We start from the raw sequence: 18,648 nt of genomic DNA, 5'->3' as shown, positions 1-18,648 counted from the left end.
TCTGGTTTCCCCATTATAGGAAGGATGTGGAGGCTTTGGAGAGGGTGCAGAAGAGGTTCACCACAATGTAGCCTGGATTAGAGGGCAGGTGCTATAAGGAGAGGTTGGACAAACTTGGCTTGTTTCCTCTGAAGAGGCTGAGGGGAGACCTAATAGAAGTTTACAAAATGATGAGAGGTGTAGATAGTGGTGGGTGCCTGGAATGTGCTGCCAGAGTGTTGGTGGAGGCAGATATGACAGAGGCATACAAGAGGCTCTTAGCTGGCACATGATTATGCACAGAAAGGAGGGCTATAGACCACGTGCAGGTAGAGGGATTAGTTTAATAAGACATCATTAGCTTAATTAGTTCGGAACAACATTTTAGGCCAAAGTGCCTGTTCCTGTGCAGTACTGTTCTATTCCATATTCTAAATAAAACCTTACACATTTTATGCCCATCATTCTTCTTCCCTCCTGAAGATGATTCTTCAAGCAACAATTCTTCAGATTCTCAGCACCTTCTGGTAATTGTGACTGTCCCCCTTCACAAACACCCGGTAACCAAAAAATGCTGGGCCAGCTGTATAAATACTGTAGCTACTACAGCAGGCCACAGACTGGGTGCCCTGCAGTGAGTGACAAGTCCTGCCTTTCCAAAACCATTCCACCATCTACGAGGTTTGTCAGGAGTGAGATGGCATATTCCACACTTGCCTGCTGCAACAACATTAAGGAAGCTCAACCCTAATTAATAGGAAAGTCTGTCTGAATGACACCCAATCCAACAGCAAACGTTCATTCCCTTCACCCAAACTTGCGTTGGTGAATTGTAGCAAGGCTTCTTTCAGAGCTCCTCTCAAGCCCAGGACTAGCCATTGGCACAGATGATAGAGCTGCTGCCTCAAAGCGCCAGAGACCCAGGTTCTGCCTGTGTGGAGTTTCCATGTTCTCCCTGTGACCAAATGGGTTTCCTCTGGGTGCTCGGCTTTCCTCCCACATCCCAAATACATGCGTATTTGGTTAACTGACAGCTGTAAATTGTTCCTAGTGCGTAGGTGGGTGGAAGAATCTGGGGGCACTTGATGGGGATGTGGGGGGAAATTTGATAGTCATGGTGCACTTGGTGGGCTGAAGGACCTGCTTCCATGCTGAGTAACTATGACAAGAGAAGCTGGGAAGGGAAGCTCAATATTTGACCAATAGCAAGTTTTCCCTCGCTCTTCACCTCTTCACTGTCTTGTATAATTAATGTACAATTTATATTCTGCATGTTGTCTGTACCTACAGGCCTGCGATGCTGCTGCAAGTTTTTCGTTGTACCTGTGCCTCACCGTACTTGTACACATGACCGTATGCACGCTTTGAAAGGAAGAATAACACTACACCTGTGTGAATCCCCACAGCATCTGGCGACCCTGTGATCTCTGTCTCGGAGGCCGACGTCAGAACATCCTTCAAGAGGTGAACCCTCACAAGGCGTCAGGCCCCGACAGTGTACCTGGCAGGGTGCTGAAAATCTGTGCCGACCAACTGGCTGGAGAGTTCAAGGACATCTTCAACCTCTCACTGCTGCAGTCGGAGGTTCCCACCTGCTTCAAAAGGGCATCAATCACACTGGTGCCCAAGAAGAGCAGGGTGAGCTGCCTCAATGACTATTATCAGGTAGCACTCACATCTACTGTGATGAAGAGCCTTGAGAGGTTGGTCATGGCTAGAATTAACCCCTGCCTGAGCAAGGACCTGGACCCGCTGCAGTTTGCCTACCACCACAACAGGTCTACAGCGGGCGCAATCTCACTGGCTCTCCACTTGGCTTTGGAGAACCTAGACAACAGCCAAACATGTGTCCGGCTGCTGTTTATCGATTACAGCTCTGTGTTCAACACCATCATCCCCTCAGTACTAATCAACAAGCTTCAAAACCTGGGCCTCTGTACCTCCCTCTGCAAATGTGGACTTCAGGAAGGGGAAGTAGGGAGAACACACACCAGTCTTCATTGAGGGGTCAGCGGTGGAAAGGGTGAGCAGCTTCAAGTTCCTGGGCGTCAACACATTGATGCAATCACAAAGGCGGCACACCAGCAGCTCTACCTCATTAGGAGTTTGAGGAGATTTGGTATGTCACCAAAGACTCTTGCAAATTTCTACAGACGTACAGTGGATAGCATTCTGACTGGTTGCATCACAGCCTGGTATGGAGGCTCCAATGTGCAGGATTGAAAGAGGCTGCAGAGGGTTATAGACTCAGCCAGCTGCATCATGGGTACAACCCCAACCCAATCTTCAAGGGGCCGTGCCTCAAGGCGGCAGCATCCATCACGAAGGACCCTCACCACCCAGGACATGCCCTCTTCTCGTTACTACCATCCGGGAGGAGGTACAGGAGCCTGAAGACCCACACTCAACGAGTCAGGAACAGCTTCTTCCCCTCCACCATCTGATTTCTGAATGGTCCATGAACCAATGAACACTACCTCATTATTCCTCTTTTACACTACTTATTTTTGTAACTTATAATAATTTATGACTGCCTTTGCACTGTACTGCTGCCGCAAAACAAGTTTTCACGACGTGTCAGTGATAATAAACCTGATTGAGTAAACTCAACTATTAGTCATCTGCTCTTTATAAAATCTAATAGAAGATTTGCGATGTAATTAGCGTTTAACTATAAAAGCCTTCGTACACCTCTCACTCCCTGTAGGCCTCATGAAGAGCATGTGCAACTGCACATTTTACACTACATTAAAGGCACTCCAAAACACTGAATGAAAACCTACACAGAATCTCACTTTCCCCAATTAGTGACGACATTTTATTGGACTTGCAGCATTTTGATGTCCCTTGGTTAGGAAAAATGCTACACAAATTGCGGGTTTGTTCAGAAATATTTGAAAGTGTCTCACAAACAAGTTAATCTGCAGTGTAACAAACACTCTGCTGGAGGAACTCAGCGGGTCGAGCAGCATCTGTGGAGGGAAAGGAATTGTCGATGCTTTGGGTTGAATCCCTGCATCCAGTCCTTGTGAATAACATGCAATATGACATTAGCTAGATAATGTTTGGGAATGATGTTAATTGAGGGACAAATGTTGGCTAGGTCAGTTAGGCAGTTTGAAAATGCAGTGAGATCTTCGTTTCCCCGAGAGACCAGATAGAGTCTTGATTTTATACCTCATCCAGAAGACCGACAGTGAGTTCTCCTTCAGTAGTGGCCCAGGAGTATCAGCTCCAGCAGAGGGTCAGATAATCTCTCTGCAAGCCATCATTTATTTTCCTTTCCGGAAAAGCTAGGGTGAGGACAGGAAGCAACTGTGAGAAACAATTGATGGAAGCTGGCTTTATCGCAGCCCAGACACACTTCCTCTACTGACCCCTGTCCATTGTGTGCAAAAGGAAGTCCAGGGTCCCACCCCAGTACAGTTCACACTGAAGGCTATGTTGTCATCAAGCATTCAATGTGCATCAGGAGTGATAAGACATGGTGGAGATTGCAGGTGGTTCTACACACTTAAAATACCAAGTTGCTTACTGATTTCCAGAGAGCTTGGTGCTGCACTGTCTGTAATTCTGCAGCTTACAGTATTTCCTGCTCCACAGTCTCATTCCCCCATCACCTCTTGGCTTCCTGAATTATCCTGACTCCCTGTACAGCAATGCTTCAATTTATGAGTTCCCATCTGTATGTTCAATGGTTTAGTTCCTCCCCATTTCTCTTGCAGGTCCTCAGTCTCTCCACCATTCACTGCCTTCAGCCATGAGGCCCTAACCCTGGAATTAACCTCCCATCTAGGCTCTGCTTAAAACACGCTGCCCTGGGCAGATTTTTTGCCTTTGGCTTACCGTAGCTTTTGCCAGGTTATGCACCTGCGAGGTGCCACGAGTCTGTTGCTGCATTTAAGGCAGTAAAAGTTGCGAGCAAACAGCGACAAGCAACAACAGCAAGTAGGAAACACCTGGATGGCTGAAGAAGATGTTTGAGGCATTTATGGTCTTGTGTACAATGTTCTCACATCATTTAGGGCATGGTGTACAGCCCCACATTAGTGTGATCAGTGCAGTCTGAGACCCGACCCTCAATGTCCAACCAACTCAAGACACAACAAGTTTTGAACCGCTGCGTTTCGGAGCGTCAACAAACAGTAACGGCTACGACCAGATTCATATTGTTCAGTTAATAAACTGCCACTACCCCTGAAACGTACATAACAATTAATGTCGAGACAAGAAAATTCACAACCCTGCGCACTTCTTCAAAGCTAATTGAGGGACAGGAGGGTGGAGGGGTTGATAACAGTGGGGGAAGTAACCAGAAACACTAATCCAAGGGCAATTCATTCAGTTCCAATAGAATCCTTTCAAAAGTAAAAGCAGCACTGTGGAAACCAATAACTACTTGCACTGTCTACCTGCACTGCACTTTCTCTATAGCTGCAACACTATATTCTGTATTCTGTTTTCTTTTACTACTTCAATGTACTTGCGTATGGCATGATCTGCCTGGATGGAATGCAAACAAAGTTTTTCACTGCATCTCAGTACACATGTCAATAAACCAATACGTTTGTTTAGCACCTTTAAAGCAGCAACCATTTAGTTATATTTCATAGAAATGTTCGAGTTGAGTTCTGTGCATACTCCGTTCAAGATGCATGGCATCATGATCCTTGCTCTCAGCATTGTACCAATGACCTTGACAAAACCTTCCTCCCTGAAGGTTCAGTTAAACCGAGGCACACAGATCAGTTAAGGTCCCAGCTTCATTGGGCCCTGCAATAGGTTAGCAGTGTAGCAGTGATTGTTTGTGCAAGGCCATGGATCTGAATCTGTCTGGCCCATGTCTCACTGATACTCTGTCCATGGGCCAAGTACTTGAAGGAACTGAAGAGTCAATGCACTCAAGAAAGCAAAGGGAGGTGCAGCAAAAGTTAAATTAGTTCCATTGGTCACAAAGAATAATAGAAGAGAAAAATGTCATGCATCAAAAATGCTTAAATATTTTAAACTTTATTAAAAAATTATACAGCACAGTAACAGGCCATTCCGGCCCAACGAGCCCGTGCCACCCAATTACACCCATGTTAACCATACATCTTTGGAATATGGGAGGAAACCGGAGCACCCGAAGGAAACCCACACAGACAAGGGGAGAATGTACAAGCTCCTTACAGACAGCGGCGGGAATTGAACCCCAATCGCTGGCGCTGTAACAGCATTACACTAACCACTACACTACAGTGCCACCCTGTAACAACACTGTTGAACTTTCCCCATTTGACTTTAAGAGGTTTCTCACACACACTCTACCTCTCATTTTTTGTTTTCATTTCCCCTCTCATTCTTTTGCAAACAACCTGGTTCTTGCTGGTACTTACAACCCAACTTTTGTCATAGTGGTTTTTTGCTTTACTTTTTACTGTACCTCTTTCATCATTTAAAGAGCTCTGGATTTTCTTGTTCTTGCTGTGCTCGTCATGGGAATGTTTCTCAACCTTACCTGAACCATCCATTCTGTTCTAGTTTTGCCTGGGCCAGATCCACTCTCATCCCATTGAAATTGATCTTCCTCCAAGTAATTATTTTTTAATTTGCATTGCTCCTTTTCTACAGTCAACCCAAATCTTATGTTATAATTACCATCTCCCAAGTGTTCCCCCACTGAAACCTGGTGCACTTAACTCACCTCATTCCCCAGAAGTCTCCTTCCCTGTTGGACTAGAAACATACAGCTCTAGGTAATTACCCTGGACATGTTTTCAAACCCTTCCCCTCTCTGCCCTCAACACAATTACTATCCCAATTACTTTGGGATACAGTCACCCATTGTAACTACCCTGGTTTCTGCACTGCCCTGAATATTTGCTCCTCTTTCTCTTCCACTCAACATGACCTATAGAATACACGCAGCAGCGTGACGTTCCCGCAACTGTTTGTTAGCTCTAATCAAGCAGACGCACTCTCTCCAGTACAGCAACATTCTCTTTAATCACTATTGCTATCCCTTCTTTCTTTCCTTCCCTATCCTTCCTGAACACTTTGTAGCCAAGATTACGTAATGCCCAGTGCTGCTGCTTTATTGAGCCATTTGTTATCACCATGTTATCTCTGCTGGTAACATTAATCTTCATCTTTCACCATATTCACCTCCAGACATACAAAACCAAATTTAGTTATTTCATTTCCACTGCCCCAGTAAAAATCCTTATGCTGACCTAATCTACTGTGAACTCTCTTCTCTTTTTCTTGACTGATTTTATTTGTTGATGAACTCTTATACCTGTACACTCTGCCCCTTCTCAATACACTTGGCTCATCATTACCTGTCACTGCCCTGCACTGTGCCCTTCTCCTTCCCTAATAGCCCCTTACCTGAACCCTAACCACCTACTTCCAGCTTAGCTTCTGATTCTACCCTCAGGTTCCCACCCCTTTAAAACTAGTTCAAACTCTCCTCAAACTCCCCGTGAGGATATTGGTCCCATTCCTGTTGCGATGCAACCCATTTATCTGGTAGCATCTCTCCCTCTCCCAAAAACAGTCTCAATGCCTTAGGAATCTAAAGCCCTCCCTGTTGCACCATGAATTCATCTGCTTCATCTTCTCATTTCTGTACTCACTAACGCAAAAGTTTACCCAGTCTCCTTCATTGTTCTTCAGTGCATTTCAGATTCCCCTTTCAACAGGCAGATATTATTAGTCACAATAGAAAGCGAATTTCTCACGGACACCAGCTTCACAGTCAGCCCAACAATGGCATCAACTACCCTTGTTTAGAGTCCAGCAAAATCATTAAGCAATACTTTGACTGAAATGTACTATTTTTACTTGGAGTGACAACTAACCATACACATTACACAATCAACATATCCACTTCACGTGGTGATGATTTGTTCCCAACACCTGTCAACTGGACTGCTTCAGTCCTGAGCCACAGTCACATGTCAAAAATCAGAAAAAGTGACTCATTCAAGTCTGATGTGTCAAAATCACTATCAGCATGAACAAACTTCACTCCACAGTGCAGACAGAACATTTGTGACACAATTTGCTTAGTTATTTAAAAAAAACTGATGGTGCAAGCTGATCCCTCACATGGGTGATCTCGATTTCAAGGAAAGGCTCATTGGCATTCATTGCCTTCTAATCAAGTGGTGTGTTAGCTATTTCAGAGGGGGTCTGGAGTCACATATAGGCTAGAGTGGAAAAGGATGGCAGATTTCCCATTCCGAGACACCCTGTGGATCAGACTGGTTTTACAACTTGGTGGCTTCATGGTCATCAATACTTTCATTTCATTGAGTGACACAAAATCAATTTCTTTACTTCCAGGATGAGGCCACTGCTGGCAGTCACTCGAAGGTGGTGACGGCGAGCAAGTTTCCTCAACTGCTGCTGCAGTGAGAATTTGAACTGGTCTCTGGGTCACTAGTGCAGCTATATGTCCATTACAGTGGTGACAAACTCACCGAGTGATCATGCAGATGCACCAAATTGTGGAAGGAAAATTTGGAATCACAGAAGAAATTATTTAGTTACCACATGGGGAGAAAGTTTCAAGTCTTTCTGTGAGGGGTGGAAGGTGGTGAACTACAAGCACCGAAATTGATGAACCTCAATATTACTTGGAGTACGAGCCAGCTTACTCTGTTGTAATATGGCACTTTAATTAAAGAAATGGTTAATACTGTGTCTCCTCAAAACGGCACAAGTTAAACCACTGCTAATCAATGTTATAATATCCTTTACTACAGGGTTTGACTTTCATCAGTGTCTTCTCTCCTTCCCACAGGAATTAACTCCTTACTTGGTCGGGTACCTGAGCAAGAGTTCAAGGTACTGAATACCCTCCATCTGTGAGGTCTCATTTTCATATTCTCGCAGCTGGAAAGTTTTGGTGAGTAAGTTTGACAACCAGGGGAGCAAGAACCATCAAGAGTCAAGTGGGCTGCTCCACAGAAAGGTTACAAATTGATGAGCTGATCACACACTCCTTCACAACTGATGAGCACTATCAGAGGACAGCGGAGAAAAGACTGCACTGCTCACTGGCTGCTGTTTTTCTATTTTGTTAACCAAATAATTTCTGGAGCACGTAACTGGACACCGTACAACAACAGTACTAATACACCAGCCACACCTCTCACAATGAGCACAAAGCTCACATAAGATTTTAAAAGCAAAAGTAGACGTCACCCTGTGTTATTCCAATAACTGTGCCCAACACACCCAAGGTTATAGAGGTTACAGTACTGCACTAGCAGCCTGGAGATCTCATGAGGATGGCATATGAGTGATCCACAAAGCCAATCTCAATAACCTGGTCAGAAGTAATGGCCCCAAAGCCACTGAGTTGCTGTAAAAATACAAGTCAATGTATGTCCTTCAGGATGGGGAGGCCTGAAATCACTACCCAGTCTGGTAGTGATTATAGTGACAGTTCTACCAGAACTAGGGAATCGCAGAGTGAGCAGTCCCTACAAAAGGCAGAAAGGGGTGGGGAGGGGAACACATGCTTGGTGGGGTCCCATCACATGCACTTGCCTGATTTTTGAATGAGGGGGTAGAATGTCCTCTCCATATCCTTCATGGACTTGGAAACTTGGAAAGATCTTATGTTTTTTATATTCAACCCTTATCCAATAAATTAGCTGGTCATTTGCCTTACTTGTGGGAACTTGCCATGCTGAAAGTTGATTGTACGATGTCATATATTACAGCTGTGACTATTCTGCATTGGCCATGGAGCAATTCGAGACCAAGGGCATAAAAGGTAGGATGTAAACGCAGACTGATTTTTCGTTCATTCCATGTAAATTACGGCTTGTCAACACTATGCTGGGTTCACATGGATACCCTCACATCCTCTGCATTACCCTTGCCACCCCCACAACACCCCCCACCCCCCAAATCCACAAACGAGTCAACGTTCCACATTCCCTTACCCTCAGCACTGCACGAGACCTCCAGGCAGTCAAGTTCATACTTCTGGTTCTGGTGTTGTGGCCAAGTGGTCATCTGCACGAGTGACAGTCTAGGCCATAAGTAAATCATCTAGATATTCAACCTCAGGTGGCATCACTGCCAACTCTACAGAAGTCACGATTTGACATATTTGCCCATGCACCTCCAGAGTAACTACTAGGAGCAACAACTTGGGCATAACCCAGCTTAAGCAAAGCAAATTTAAATCAAATGGGAAAACATAGCATTACCTTCAGGAGGAGGGCCAGTACATTCTCAAGCTGCACGCTCATAGCACTGGAGAGGGATAGGAACAGACAGGCTAGAAAGGTGATTACTTGGAGTAAAGGGAATTATGAGGCTCACAGGCAGGAAATTGGAAGATTAAATTGGGAATAGATGTTCCCTGGGAAAAGTACAGAAGATATGTGGCAAATAGTCAGGGGGTATTTGTGTGGAGCTCTGTACAGACATGTTCCGATGAGACAGGGGAGTCACGAGAGGATACAGGAACCGTGGTGTATGAAGGCTATAATAAATCTAGTCAAAAGGAAAAGAAAAGCTTACAAAAGGTACCGAGAGCTAGGTAATGTTAGAGATCTGGAGGAGTACAAGGCTAAAAGGAAGGAACATAAGAAAGTGATTAGGAGAGCCAGAAGGGGACATGAGAAGGCCTTGGTGGGCAGGATTAAGGAAAACCCCAAGGTGTTCTACAAGTATGTGAAGAGTAAGAGGATGAAATGCGAAAGGATAGGGCCTATCAAGTGCAGCAGTGGGAAAGTGTGTATGGATCCGGAAGAAATAGCGGAGGTACTTAATGAATACTTTACGTCAGTATTCACCACGGAAAAAGATCTGGGGGATTATAGTGGGGACTTGCAGTGGCCTGAAAAGCTTGAGGATGTAGATATTAGAAAAGAGGTGGTGCTGAAGCTTTTGGAAAGCATCAAGTTAGATAAGTCGCCAGGACCGGATGAGATGTACCCCAGGTTGCTGTGGGAGGCGAGGGAAGAGATTGCAGAACCTCTGACGATGATCTTTGTGTCGTCCATGGAGACGGGAGAGGTTCCGGAAGATTGGAGGGTTGTGGATGTTGTTCCCTTATTCAAGAAAGGGAGTAGGGATAGCCCAGGAAATTATAGACCGGTGAGTCTTACCTCAGTGGTTGGTAAGCTGATGGAGAAGATCCTGAGAGGCAGGATTTATGAACATTTGGAGAGGTATAATATGATTAGGAATAGTCAGCATGGCTTTGTCAAGGGCAGGTCCTGTCTTACGAGCCTGATTGAATTTTTTGAGGATGTGACTAAACACATCGATGAGGGGAGAGGAGTAGATGTAGTGTATATGGATTTCAGCAAGGCGTTTGATAAGGTACCCCATGCGAGGCTTATGGAGAAGGTGACGAGACAATGGGATCCCAGGGGACATTGCAGTGTGGATCCAGAACTGGCTGGCCCACAGAAGGCAAAGAGTGTTTGTTGAAGGGTCATATTCTGATTGGAGGTCGGTGACCAGTGGTGTACCTCAGGGATCTGTACTGGGACCCTTACTCTTTGTGATTTTTATAAATGACCGGGATGAGGACGTGGAGGGGTGGGTTAGTAAGTTTGCGGATGACACGAAGGTTGGGGGTGTTGTGGATAGTTTGGAGGGCTGTCAGAGTTTACAGAGGGACATAGATAGGATGCAGAGTTGGGCTGAGGAGTGGCAGATGCAGTTCAACCCAGATCAGTGTGAAGTGGTTCATTTTGGTAGGTCAAATATGTTGGCGGAATATAGTATTAATGGTAGGACTCTTGGCAGTGTGGAGGATCAGAGAGATCTTGGGGTCTGAGTCCACAGGACGCTCAAAGCGGCTGCGCAGGTTGACTCTGTGGTTAAGAAGGCATACGGTGTATTGTCCTTCATCAATCAGGGAATTGAATTTAGGAGCCGCGAGGTATTGTTGCAGCGATATAGGTCCCTGCTCAGACCCCACTTGGAGTATTGTGCTCAGTTCTGGTCGCCTCATTACAGAAAAGATGTGGAAGCCATAGAGAGGGTGCAGAGGAGATTTACAAGGATGCTGCCGGGAATGCGGAGCATGTCTTATGAAAGCAGGTTGAGGGAACTCGGCCTTTTCTCCTTGGAGAGATGGAGGATGAGGGGTGACCTGATAGAGGTGTATAAGATGAGAGGTATTGATAAGGTAGATAGTCAGAGGCTTTTCCCCAGGGCTGAATTGGTGGCCACAAAAGGACATAGGTTTAAGGTGCTGGGGAGTAGATATAGAGGAGATGTCAGGGGTAAGTTTTTTTACTCAGAGAGTGGTGAGTGCGTGGAAATGGGCTGCCAGAAACTGTGGTGGAGGCTGATACAATAGGGTCTTTCAAGAGACTGTTAGGTACATGGAGCTGAGTAAAATAGAGGGCTATGGGTAAGCCTAGTAATTTCTAGGGTAGGGACATGTTCAGCACAGCTTTGTGGGCCGAAGGGCCTGAACTGTGCTGTAGGTTTTCTATGTTGTAAAAGAAAATCACATTTATAACATCACTGAGCAAGAGCTAACAAATTACAAATGACAAGTCAAACCTGGGTCACCGTGGCCGTCTATAAAAGGCAGGCAGCACTGAACAGGCTCACCCAATAGTCCCGTTACCATGACCACTGCACCAGCACCTACAGCACACAAACAAATCCAGATTCTTCCTTCCAAAAATAAATAGACTATAAACTAAACATGCTGGGTTTACAGCACACAGACAGAATTCCTAAATGTCATTGGGTATAGACAGATTTAGGGCTTTCCTTTGGAATACCACCCAAGGAGACAACGCAATTAAGGACTTTAATATTATGGTCGAGAAATTCTGTTTGCACAGAAATGTCATCTGAGCTAGATAGAGAAAGCACTGTGGAGGAGATGCTGAAGTGTTGGGACTTGGTTGGCCAATAGTTGACTATTCAGGACTAATGATATCAAGATGTCAGGACTAATGATATCAAGATGTCAGGACTAATTCCTGCCTTCTGTATCCAACTGTGGAACATGCTGACAGTGCAAATCCATCCATGTAATCAAAAAAGAGGTGGGAGCTCGTAGTAGTTAGAGAGCAGGAGATGCTTGTCACTGTACCTTCAAGGCTGACGATGACAGATTTTTAGACACTGAGACAATCAGAATCTAGGAGTACTAGGATCAAAATGGGAAGGAGTAAAAGAATCTTTCCAAATGGCAGTAAAGGCTCATGGGATCATGAGGCCTATTCATGCTTCGTTTTCTCATGACTCAGGTACTACATCCAGACTGTCATGTCAGCACAATTCCAAGAGAAAACAGTACTTTTGGATGAGATATTAAACCAAGATTCTAGCTTCCCTCTTAGGTGAGCACACAATTACCATGACAACATTTGGCAGGGGAGCAAAGTAGTTCTACCCAACATCCTGAACATTTAACCTTCAAACCAACACCGCTCAGAGAGAAGATCTGGCCATTGTCACATTCCTGTCAGCTTGCTGCATGCAATTTGCACATTGTTCCTACATTGAAACAGTTTAATGATTCTGAAGAATGTTGTGATTTGTCACAAGGTAGATGCAACTTTTTTTTTGCTGCAGATTGTTCTACAAAAAGGTATAATATCCAATTTTCAAAACTGCTTCCTTTGAAACTTTGCTTCTCAATAAAGATGCCTGACAGTTAGGTAAGACTCTAAGTACAACCTCAGCAACATGGAATGAGTGTTTAGGAGCAAATGATGGGATCACATGGGAAATATGCAGAGAACTGGTCATTCTGCCCAAACAGTTCATGTTGGCAAGTGTGCTCCATTCCAGCCTTCTCCCACCTTTCCTCATTCAAACTACCAGTGTCACCTTTTCTCCCTCATATGCTTGTCCACCTTCTCTCAAATCCATCTGTATTATTTACTTCAATCACTACCTGTAGAAATGAACTCAACATCCTCAATGTTTCAAAATTCTCCATTGGATTTCTTGGTGACCACCTTGTATTGACGGCCTCGATATTCCCTTCCCTACAGTGGAAACATTTTCCTCTGCATCTCTCCCTCAAAACCCTGCATGATTTTATAAACCTCTACTAGGTCACTCTTCAGCTTTTGTCAAGGGACTCTGTCTCTTCACCTTTCCTGATTTATTCTCTCGCACAGTTCTGGCATCAGCTTTGCAAATTATTATCTTTCCCCTCCCCATGCCTCTATATCCTTTTTATACAGTGACCAGAACCCTGGATACTCAGACACCAAGTATTTTCAGACTTTGGACAGAGGGAAGGATCTCAGGGGGACAAGAAACTTGCAGGCTTTACAAACTCCAAGTACATCTCCGCTGGTTACAAATGCCTGACCGATGGACAGCCTGCACATCCAAGCGTTTGGGAGCGGCAGGATGGACAGGGATGGATTTGCCAGCTGTTGTGGGGCTGCAGGCATCTTCTACCGGGTGGGAACGGGGCACTTCAGCGTGCCTTCTCTACTCACCTCTCCCCCACATATCCCACCCCCACAGCCGCAACAATCGGGGTCTGGGTGGAGCCGAGCTGAGCTGGGAGCACTGATCAGACTCACTCAGTCAGCGAGGCAGGCTGGCGGCTGCTCTTCCTACCTGCTCACTCTGCCACAGACGTTTCTGTGTTCTCTCCTACACACTGTTTTCGTTCATTTCTGACTTACGAGCAGTTCAGGTTATGAACGGTTCTCGGGAACGGAACCCCGTCACAACCTGGGAACTGCCTGTAGTACAGAGGTTGCAAGTGTAAGAGAACATAAAACGAAATACTAGAGATCAGAAACCTCTGTTGCTCATGAAAATTTAAGTGGGATTAATGGCAGAACAGGGACTCGGGCTTTGTGTTCTGCCAACAAATTCTGCTGTTGGTAGCGTGGGCCAGTTGTACCATTGTTCAGCTCAGAGGATGAACACACTGTGCCGGGCACTGCCGCTGACAGCCAATTACTGAACAAAGACAGCAAAACTAGTGGAATGTTGGCATTTCGAGTGGGATTGCAGATTTTAAAGGGGAAGAGATCCAAAATGAAAATTTAAATCAAACCACTAAGCATGCAGATTTCACAGTACAGCACTAACCGCACTATTGCCCAAACCTATCCATTTCTATGTTCCCCGTTGACTGTTACCTGCTTTAGCTCCATCGGTACAATCCTTTGCCTAGCACTCTTTCCCGACTAGAACTTGCTCTAGAAGTTAAGACAACTGGCTGATGCAGCATTTCATCACAAAATGTCAACCTTCCTTTTGCCTCCATAGATGCTACTTCACCTGCTGAGTTCCTCCAGCAGTTTGTTTTTCTCTGCAGATTCTAGCAACTGTTGTTTGCGATATGGATGATAATGTAGGTGCAGACAACAAAAACTGTGGAAGTGAGGAAGGTTGCCAAAGGATACAGCAGGACATAGATAAGTTGGAAATATAGGTGGAGGAATGGAGTTTAATCCAGACAAGTGTGAGGTATTGCACTTTGCGAGGTCAAATGTAAATGGCAGGATGCTTAGAAGCATTGACTTACAGAGGGATCTCAGCGTGCAAGTTCATAGCTCCCTGAAAGTAGGAACACAAGTGGATAGGGTGGGAAAGAAGCGCACAGCACGCTTGCCTTTATCGGTCAGGGCGTTAAGTCATATTGCAGCTGTATAAAACTTTGGATAGGCCATATTTGCAGTATTGTGTGCAGTTCTGTTTGCCACATTACAGGAAGGATGTGGAGGCTTTGGACAGGATACAGATGAGGTTCACCAGGATGTTGCCTGGATTAGAGACTATTATCCAAGGAGAGGTTGTAAAAACTTGGATTGTTTTCTCTGGAGCATCAGAGGGGAGACCTGATAGAAATATATAAAATTATGAGGAGGTATAGCCAGGGTAGACAGTGGAAAAGTCAAATATCAGAGGGCAAGGCAAGTGTCTTTTTTTTAAAAAAAAGAGTGGTAGGTACCTGGAATATGCTGCCAGGAGAAGTGGTGGAAGCACTTGGACAGGCACATGAACAGGTACAGAATGGAGGGATAGAGACCATGTGCAGGCAGATGGGATAGACTTAAAATGACATCACGGTCAGCACAGACATCATGAGCTGCGCTGAACTGTTCTATGTTCTACGTTCCAGGTGTTTTATGTTCAATTAAGACAACCACTCCTGCAACGACTTATCACAGCCTGACCAGTGCACAATGCAAACTACTGCACCAGGGATACAACAGCTGCAACCAGTCCCTTTGACCACAGACACTTTTCCAGCACTGGGCATTTTCCCATTCACACCCAGTGAGACCAACTACAGCCCATCGTCTACCTCTCAGGCTGACAACTGGCACATACTAGGAATCAAACCACAAGCCCACAGCTCAGACAGGTTTGCAAAACGGACTTGTTACCTACATAATACTCTAATGTGTAAGGTGTTGTTCACTAGTGTCCCAATCCAGCAACTAAAGCATAAAAAGCTGACATACCCTGTAAGAGTGCTACAATGTCTCCTTTGGAGATAGAAAATTAAACCGAGGTCCTCTGTACTGTCAGGTCCTTGCAAAATATTCCAACTACTTCAAAGGAGGGGAATCTTCTTGTATTAATATTTAACAAACACCAAAAATAGATTTGTTTACATATTACACCATTGACAGTGGGATCTTGTACATAAATTGGACAAGATATGTACCTATACTACAACAGTGTTTACTTCAATGGTTGTTTAACTGCAAGTCGTTAGCTCATTCCAACAGAGTCATTGGCAACCCTACTGTTTCAAATTCACCCACACTTCCAGTACAAATCATTCTAAATTAATTCACTTAACCAGCTCTTTGGACAACAGTTTTTCTTGATTCAAAACCAAAGTTTGAAATGAAAATCTTAGCTGTTGGCATTTTTCACAAACTTTTATTATACCCATGCTGACAAGACCCTCGCCCCCTTACCTCAATGTCTTGAAGACTGAAGTCATTCTGATCCTTGAAGTTTGCTGTGCCTGCACTCAGTTCCATCAGCATTTTCGCGATCTCTGGCTTTATTGCGGCTGTCAGTCTGCTTGCTGCCTCCATGACATGTACCTGCACGTCTTTCAGTTGCATAGCTGCTTTGGAATAATGCGAATTTCGAAAAACGCTACTGAAGAGGTCAGTGAGGAGTGTGCTGGCTCGACAGAACACATTCAGCGCATCCAGGTATTTGGAGATGCCCTGCTGGATGTCAGCTATCTGGGTGGTGGGGGACACAGGGCTGGGGCAGTTGGCAGAGGTTGTGGGTGCCAGCGAAGGCGCTGCAGCAGGGGATGTAAGGGGTGCACTCAGAGTCCTGCCCAGCTCGGGCATTGGGTACTGGTGTTGCTGCACCTTCTGCTTGGACCCGCCAAGCAGAAACCGCCGCTTGTAGTCCATCTTATTTTCCTGGGCACTGCAACAATACATAAGTGACAGTGGAACCTCTGTAGCCTCGTCCTTTGTTGCGTAGAAGTCTGGTCAAGGTAGCTCTGTCCTTCCAGTCAAACCTTCCAAACAACTTTGAACACGGAAAGTCTTGCCAAAAGGTAGAGTCTCATGTGCATGATTTTACCTCCAGAGTGCAATTGAAGGCAAGCATTCCCACACATACACAAAATCCCGGCAACACAGTACAGGAGATAGCAATGGATTCTGTCAGCTGCACTGGTCTGATATGATGGGTGCAGCCCTGCTGCAGCCAGTCGTGTGAGGAAAGATGATAAATAAAGGAACCTTTCAGAACTTGCTCAGGTGCGCAGTACCTGACCTGCACATTCATCAGCAGCTCCTACTATTCAAAGAATTACCTGGCAATGCATGGAAGGAAGAGTCTAATAGCACTTCATATTGTCCCAATAATTACGATAAAACCAACCAGAGTGACCAATTGGAAGAGTCAGTGCCATTTCACTCTGAAAGAAATGGGTTGGCAGATCAAAGAGGGTTAAGCCCAAATGAATGGGCATCCGCTAACCAGTTGAAACTGCTGCTGGGCTGTCCGTCTGCTTTGAACTAACTCGTGTGATGTTGATGAATGTTCTTGCTTGCTCCAATACACAGAAGCAGAAACAGCTCTACAAAGCAAACACTAAAAAAAATCAAACTAGAAAATGGACTAAAACACTGATCAACAGCGAAAGTTAAATTTAAAATATTAGCTATTCAGTGCTTGGACAATCACTCAAAGCCGTCCACATTGCTTCTGTCCCGTTTACGGTTCAAGCTCTTCAAAGAATTTTTGACAGATCCAGTCGGTCAAACGTCGTTCACTTGGATGTAGACTTTCAGCCTTAACACTGAAACAAACTATCGAGAGCCCTGTCTGCAACTCGTGCAGATTTCACAGCCTGCCTCCTCCTCCTCTCCTCCAGACGTGTTAGCTTTTTATTCTTGCTGAGGTAGTGTGAGCTCGGCAGCGGAAACAAGTGGTGTGTCCAGATTGATTATGTACTTTGTGGCCAGCTGAAGCAGGAAAGCACTAACGTATTGCTAAGGCTTCTAGGTCATTTCCTGAAATAAAGAAAGAGAAATCAATCCAAACAGTACATGTGCTACAAGAGAATTAAAGTCTACCCTGAGCAGTCCTTTAGATCATAACTCGGCCTCTGTTGGGGAGAGACAGAAGGGGAGGGGGGGCGGAAAATTATTTCCAAATTATGCCAAGCCATTTGAGAGGAAGAGGGAAAGAGAGAGGATGGAGGCATGTCCTGAGGTGAGAGGGAGAAGGCTCATTGACCAGACAGTCCATGAATTCTATCTCCACTAGTTGAGTCAAATATTCTGCTTCTGTGTGCAAGGGGCATGCACGGGAGGGAGAGGGATTGTGGGAGGTGGAAAAGAGGGGAGGGATCGAGGGAGGGCAGGGCGGGAGGTTGGAGGAATCACCCATTTTGGGGGCTTGTGCACACTGATGTAGCGCACTTGATCTCAGAATGGTTACAGCAGAAGAGGAAATCACTCTCTCCTGTCCCTCCACCCAGTTGTGTACCAGAAGAGCAATCTAGCTGATCCCACCCCCCACGCCCTTCCCCCTCCAAACCTCTCCTTTCAAGAAGTTGCTGGATAAGTATCTGAATGTTGTCTATCTCCACCACCATCACTGACAGCACATTTCAGACCCTGATTCCATGCAAAAAAACTTGCCCTCAAGACACTTTTGGTTCTTTGGACAATACAATTACATGGCCCCTGGCTCTTCAACCCTCCACCAGGAAGAGTAATTTCTCTTTCTACCATCCAGACCTTTCAGAATTTGAAATTCCTTTATCAGATCCCCTTGCGACCTCTTCTGTTTCATGGAGAACAATGCCAGCTTTTCCAGTCTATCTGCAGAACTACACTTCCCAGTATACATTGCCCACCTCATTCTTCCTACCAAAGTACAACACATTTCTCAGTATTAAACTTCACCTGGTATCTATCTGCCCATTCCACCAGCCCCTCTGTACCTCCATCAATTCTATCACCATTATCACAACTCCAATTTTGTCTCACCTGCAAATTTGGAAATTGTGCCCTGTACACTCAAGTCAATAATATAAAAAGCAGCTCCCCTACACCGACCCCTGGGAAACTCCACTGTACACTTCCCAAATTTTCACTGCAGCTACTTCTTGTTACATAGCCAATATTCTATCCATGCTATTTGAGTCCCTTTTATTCCAAGGCCTTGAATCCTGATGAAATGCCACAATAGGTTTGT

General features: G+C 45.1%; 2 protein-coding genes across 2 annotated transcripts in view; one reads left to right on the top strand and one right to left on the bottom strand.

Moving 5' to 3' along the window:
- The window catches only part of LOC127577454 (fatty acyl-CoA hydrolase precursor, medium chain-like), a 459,511-nt gene that overhangs the window by 165,059 nt on the left and 275,804 nt on the right, over window positions 1-18,648 (top strand). The window lies entirely within an intron of this gene.
- LOC127577315 (granule associated Rac and RHOG effector protein 1-like) overlaps window positions 1-18,648 on the bottom strand; it is a 105,012-nt gene that overhangs the window by 65,654 nt on the left and 20,710 nt on the right. The window contains exon 2 of the mRNA XM_052028424.1: window positions 15,885-17,456. Within this exon, the coding sequence (XP_051884384.1) occupies window positions 15,885-16,373 (489 nt within the window). The 5' untranslated portion in view covers window positions 16,374-17,456. The remainder of the gene's footprint in view (window positions 1-15,884; window positions 17,457-18,648) is intronic.

This window comes from Pristis pectinata, chromosome 13, assembly GCF_009764475.1.
Source record: "Pristis pectinata isolate sPriPec2 chromosome 13, sPriPec2.1.pri, whole genome shotgun sequence".
Lineage (NCBI taxonomy): Eukaryota > Metazoa > Chordata > Chondrichthyes > Rhinopristiformes > Pristidae > Pristis > Pristis pectinata.
This window is presented reverse-complemented; position numbering and strand designations above follow the sequence as displayed.